This window comes from Portunus trituberculatus, chromosome 28, assembly GCF_017591435.1.
Source record: "Portunus trituberculatus isolate SZX2019 chromosome 28, ASM1759143v1, whole genome shotgun sequence".
Lineage (NCBI taxonomy): Eukaryota > Metazoa > Arthropoda > Malacostraca > Decapoda > Portunidae > Portunus > Portunus trituberculatus.
Window position 1 is genome coordinate 9,845,056 of NC_059282.1, and position 6,000 is coordinate 9,851,055.

General features: G+C 53.4%; 1 protein-coding gene across 5 annotated transcripts in view; it reads right to left on the bottom strand.

The window, feature by feature from the left end:
* The window catches only part of LOC123510274, a 32,665-nt gene that overhangs the window by 7,675 nt on the left and 18,990 nt on the right, over positions 1–6,000 (bottom strand). For 3 of the 5 annotated variants that reach the window (XM_045265261.1, XM_045265263.1, XM_045265260.1), the window contains 5 exons: positions 5,886–5,992; positions 4,034–4,168; positions 2,864–2,944; positions 2,474–2,672; positions 395–2,262 (listed from right to left, as the gene is read on the bottom strand). In XM_045265261.1, the coding sequence (XP_045121196.1) occupies positions 395–2,262; positions 2,474–2,672; positions 2,864–2,944; positions 4,034–4,168; positions 5,886–5,992 (2,390 nt within the window). The remainder of the gene's footprint in view (positions 1–394; positions 2,263–2,473; positions 2,673–2,863; positions 2,945–4,033; positions 4,169–5,885; positions 5,993–6,000) is intronic. The other 2 variants (XM_045265264.1, XM_045265262.1) reach the window with 1 other exon arrangement.

Genomic DNA, 6,000 nt, shown 5'->3' on the forward strand with positions numbered 1-6,000 from the left:
GCCTGCCTCACCTCCTGACCTCACACTGTCAGCTCTTCAAGCAGCCGCCCAAGGCGACCAAGACAAGGTGACCACTGGCATGGCGCACTGAAGATGGCTGATCAAGTGACTCTGATAAGATAGCAAGATATGATAGCCTGCCTGAGAAGTGGTCATCACACAGAGTGACAAGCAGAGGTGGACGTCATCACGATACATTATCATCGTGATTCACTATGCTAATGATATCAGGTATCACTCACTATCCCTGATACTTTGGGTTCAATTTTTTTTTTTTTTTTTTCTTATGAGGAGGAAGAAAAAAAGTGGTGACGAGATGAGGAAGAAGAGGTGGAGAGGGTAAGAGAGCATGACAAGAAGTAAGAGATAACACAGCCGGTGGTTACTAACTTACCTGTGTGGTTGAATCCTGTGAAGTGGTGGTGGTGGTGGTGGCAGCGGTGGCAGTGGCGGTGGTGGTTGGGCGTTCCTTCACGGCAGGTTCCGGCAGTGTCTGGTTCACCCGAGTGACCTGAATCTTGGGCAATGTTGCTGTTGCTGCCGTCACCTTGGCCTCTGTGGTGATCTTGGAGGCTGTGGAGGAGGTGGTGTGTGTTTGTGCGAAGGTCGGCTCAGTCTTCAGTGTCCTGGGCGGGGTGAGGCCGGAGCGCTGTGGCACCATTGAGGGCCGCACCTCAGGCTGGCTGGCCAGGCTGGATGGTTGGCTGTCTGGGTGGCTGCCCTCGCTGGCCCGAGAGTCGGGCCGAGGCGGGTCAAGGCGCGGCTCCACCTTGGTGATGTCCACCAGGCGAGGGATCTTTGAGGCAGGTGGCGGCAGGGGTGGCAGGGAGGTGGAGCCGCTAGTGCCCACGATGTCCTTGGCCACAGACGTGATGGCCTCGTGGCACTTGTCACACACACGCACCCCGGAGCTACCAAAAGCTCGCCGTTCTACTTCAGGCGTGCCGGCAGGGCTGGGTGGGGCAGCCTCCTCCTTCTTGATCGGCAGCGGCGCCGTGTTGACGGAGGCGGTTCGAGTTGAGGGTGGGCGGGTCTGAGTGTGGGTGGAGTGCATGGGCGGGGGCTTGGGTTTTTCTACAGGTGGTGGGGGCACGGGGGTGGGCGGGGGTGGCGGAGTGCCCACACCCACGGAGCGCACCCGAAGGTTATCACAGTGGTCACACAGGCGGTCTGTGAGGCGGTCCAAGCTGCAGCCCACGGAGCGGCGGGGCGGGGCGGGGCGGTCCGGGCAGCAGGGATCGTGCAGCGCCAGCTCGCCGCTCGCCACGCTGCGGGTCCTGACTGGGGGCGTGGAGGGCGCGGGCGTCGCCGGGGGCACGGAGGAGCCGCAGGCCACGGAGCGCGTTCTGAGGCCTGAGCAGCGCGGGCAGGGGTCGTCTGTGATCCTGGCGACACCCACACCCACGTCCACGCTGCGGGGCTGCACCTGGCTGCCCACGCTCTGCATGAGGGGTCTGAAGGTGGTCTTGGGTGGTGTTGGTAGGTCCAGGGTAGCCTGTGTACCGCGGTCCAGCGTGAGGGGCCGCGAGGAGCGCGCCAGCTGCTGCCTGGTGCGTTCTGCAGCCTCCCACTCCTCTTTGGCGCGCGCCATGTGCTGGGCGAGATCTGCGGGTGTGTACAGGCGCGCCCCGGACAGACTGGTACCGCACGCCTGGTCGCGCCGCACCACGGGCTCCGTGTTGGTGGAATTGTCGAAGGTGAGGGCGGGTGGCACTAGCTGCGGCTCAGACAGACGGCTGATGATGGCTGACTTACGGCCCAACTTGGCCAGGAAGGAGTTCTTGGAGGGGGCGCCCTCCTGCTCCGCCTCCTCGGGCCCGATGCTCTCCGTGGACACGCTCTTCACGCTCAGACGCCGCCGGTTGTCCTCCTGCGGCTCCGTGGCCACGCCCTTGTCCTGGAAGCTCCGGTGGCCGCGCTCCTTACATTCTGCGCAGGGCTCCTCCTCGCTGGAGGCCATCAGACCCACGGAGCGCGTCCTGGCGCCTACATGCGTCACTCCCACGTCACGCGTTAGCACGCGGCAGCTAGTGGCGGCATCCCGTGACTTTCTGCGGCCCATGAGAGGCGTGCCCGGCAGGCTGTAGGCTGGCTCGTGGCCCAGGCGGCGCGGTGGGGCGGGACGGCGCTGGGGGTCTTGTGGTTCCGTGATGCGCAGCGGATAGTCGTCTCCCGCCATGCTCTCCGCCTCGGACCCTTCAGACAGCGACCCGCGCCGCGCCCGCCGGTACGACTTGAACTCCTCCAGGTTCACCCTAAGGGCTGTGAGGGGCGAGGGAAGAGAAGATCAGTGAGGACGAGGCAGAGGGACAGGGGGAGAGGCAGCGGGACAGGGGAGGAGGTGGAGGCAGGAGTAAGTGAGGGGACGGCTGGAGTCGTGAGGGGACGGCAGGAGTCAGTGAGGAGAAGGCAGGAGTCAGTGAGAGGGAGGCAGGGGGACAAGGGTGTGGGGGGAAAGGTGTCATGCACTCACGGGATTCGCTGCGGCGGCGGCGCGCGGGGCCTGATCGCAGGGAGGCCAGGCGCGTCTCAAGCTCGTCCTCAGACAGGTCCGTAAGGTCACCCTCCAGGCTGGGGGGCAGCAGCAGGGGGGGCCGGTCCTCCCCCCGGGCCAGCCCCCGCACCTGGTCCAGCAATAGCTTTTTCTCCTCCTTCAGCACGTTCACCTTTACCTGCGGCACCGACAGACACAAGTCACACCTCACCCACCCACCCACCCACCTTGCTGTCATGATATACAGACCGACACGTGCCACTCTTCACCCACCTACTCCCCACCACCCACCCATCCCGCCGCCACGGTATATAGACAGACAGACAGACAAACCAACGCAAACACACACACACACACACACACACACACCTGCAGCACGGGGATCTGCTTCACCTCCTCCTCCAGCTCCTTCAGGCGCGCCAAGCTGGTGGCCATCTGGTCCCGGATCGACTGTAGGGAGGAAAGCCGCGTCAGGAAGCTGGCCCAGGCCATGCCGCCACCGCCACGCCACCACCACGCACTAGTTGCGGCGGCGGAGGTGGTGGAGACGGTGGCTCACCGGGGAGGAACGCAAAGGGAATCTCGAGCGCTTCAATGAAGACTTGAGCACACACGAAGCGTGGCGCGGTAACTACAAATGCTTTCCCTGGCCACTCCTTTCTACCTCTCAGCACCCGAGCAGGACCCAACACTGTGACGCTGCCACCACGCCACACCACACCACTCCACCCCACGCCACGTGGAGACACTACATGGCACACAAAACCAACAATAACTCATCATTGAACGGTTTAATCTTAGCGCGTGGTTCAAGGCAGCACGTGAGGGCGGCGCCGCAGCAGCAGTGAGAGGAGGGATAACAAGGGAGGAACGCTGTTACGGGGCACTCAAGGAGCGGTTACGGGATGCAAAAAGTAGTACTGTAGTTACGTGTAGTGCAAAATGAGTACGTGAGAAGTTACTACACAAGCAACGTGGCTCAGAAAGATGTGAAAAGGAAGGAGGCATAAACAGGAATGAGTGATCAACCCTAAGACACCGCTAGGGACAACATTAAAGTGTCTGGCTCGAAAAATAACACCTGAAGGACTCGATTAGGAGGCGGGGCTAACAATTAAGGCGTCGATGATAGCAGTCAGTGTCAAAGATTAGGGAGCCAGAGACGAATGCAGCGGATCAGGGGGAATATTAAGGTTCAGGGATCAAAGTTTGGGATCAGAGGCAGAAGTTAAAGGGCCAGGGGTGTTTCAGAGGTAAGGGTCATGGTATAGAGGTCAGTGACAAGACTATGGGGTCAAGATTTAGGATCAGGGTAATTTCTAAGGGGTCAGGGAGGAAGTTCAAAGGTCAGGGTTACACTTAAGGGTGTCAGGGTCAAATTGTAGGGTCAGGGAGGAGCTTAAGAGGTCAGGAATATATCAAAACACGTTTCTATCAAATTTCAAGGGTCAGGGAAGAAGTCTAGAGGTCACAGGGGAAGTTCAGAGGTGAGGAACACTTTTAAAACAGCGGAGGTCACAGTTAGGGGTCATGTCATACCTGCAGGGTGGTGGTGCTGACCCCTGACATCCCTGAGGTCATGCTGAGGGTGTCGAATTCAGGGTAGGTGGGCGTGAAGCATCCCCGGGCGGCATTAAGGGCTGCTAGAGTGTCCGCCAGCCGCCCAGTGCCGCCCTAACAGCCACAGCACAGCACAGCACAGCAACATCACAGCCACAGCAACAGCAACAGTCACAGGGTTAAGAAGGCGTTAAAAGCAGCACCGAGTTTTTGGGTTAACGATGCAGTGAGCTTTTTTCAATTTATCCTCCATGTTTATCTTTTTTTTGCTTTCTATCTCTCCTATCTATATTTTCTTTGTTATTCTGTTCCTTCTTTTTTTTTTTGTTAGTTTGATTAAGAGTGATTAGTTTTATTATTTTTTTAAGGGGTTTGTTTTGTTTGTTTATCTAATCTATCCGTTTTATTCTCCTTTGCTCCTTCGTTCGTTTACCAATGCATTTAACTCTTCTTCTCTTTCTCTATTTATGTTTCTCCATGTATTCCTCCATCTCTCTCTCTCTCTCTCTCTTCGTTAGTTCATCGAAGCGTTGTCTTTGGGTTAATATTGGAATAATCTTTTTACTCTTTCTCTCTCTCTATTTTGTCTGTTCTATCTATCTATGACGGATCGAGGCATTTGGTAACTGGCAGGAGACACGCGTGACTTCCTTCCTTCCTTCCTTCCCTCGTCAGTCATCCACCTATCTTAGAAGAGTGTGGCCCCTTGTAAGGAGACACAGTAAAGGAGCCTAATTAAGAAGTCCTGCCTTTACTCTCAATCCTTCAATCTATCTGTCCGTCTATCTCTGTATCTTTCAATCTATCTGTCTGTCTATCTTTGTATCTATCTATTTATCTATCTATCTATCGTTCAATGGTTCAATCTTGCTTCATAACAGAAGTCAACCCCCCGAGAGAGAGAGAGAGAGAGAGAGAGAGAGAGAGAGAGAGAGAGAGAGAGAGAGAGAGATAAAATCAAAACACCCCACAAAGCAGAACAAAGGAACCGACACACGAACGCACACATCGAATCAGTGAATAAAACAAAAACGGAAAAAAAAACCCAAAGCATTAGACAACAGAGGGGAAAATTACACAAACATGAAAAAGAAAGCAAATTAATAAAAATAACCCAAAATAAAGCTAAAGAATAAAGGTTAATAATAGTTCTCTTTTATAACTAACTATATAAACAAAATAGTGAAGACTGTGGCCATTAATCTTCTGACTTCCATAGACTCTTCCTAATGTCAATAAAATGGTCTAATCGTACACAAATCTCAAGGTAAAAATGTGTCCCAGTACTGAAAGGGTTAAAATTGATTATTAAATGAGTTGATAAGGAAATTACTCGTTTTTTTTAGCTGTGTAGAATTAATAGATACAAATATGTGTATAATAAGAGCTAGTGCATTTTTTTTTTTTTATTATGTATTCAGTAAAACCGAAAATTAATTAGCAAAATGAGTAGATAAGAAAATTAATATTTGAATTTCTTTTGCCGTGTAGAATTAATAGATAAAACAATGAGCCTAATGGTAAAACTAATGCTATTTTTTCATTATCTATTGAGCGAAACAAATTAAATTAGCAAGTTAATAAAATAAACAAGAGAAATAATAAAAAAAAATTTCGCCTAATAAGAAAAAAACAAGAATATGGAAAAAAAAAACGTAACTTGACTTAACCTAACCTAACCTAACCTTTGACCTAACCTAACTTGACCTAACCTAACCTTCGACCTAACCTAACATAACCTAATTTTGATCTAACGTGACCTAACCTAACCTAACCTAATCTAACTTGACTTAACCTGACCCAGCCAACCTGACCTGACCTGACCTCTTACCTGTTGAATATGACCCACATCAGCCGGGGGAGGAGGCACGGGCGGCGGCGGCAGGGAGGAGGTGGAGGAAGTACGTAGGCGACTCACAGCTGGCCAGTCCTCCACCGCTGTTCAC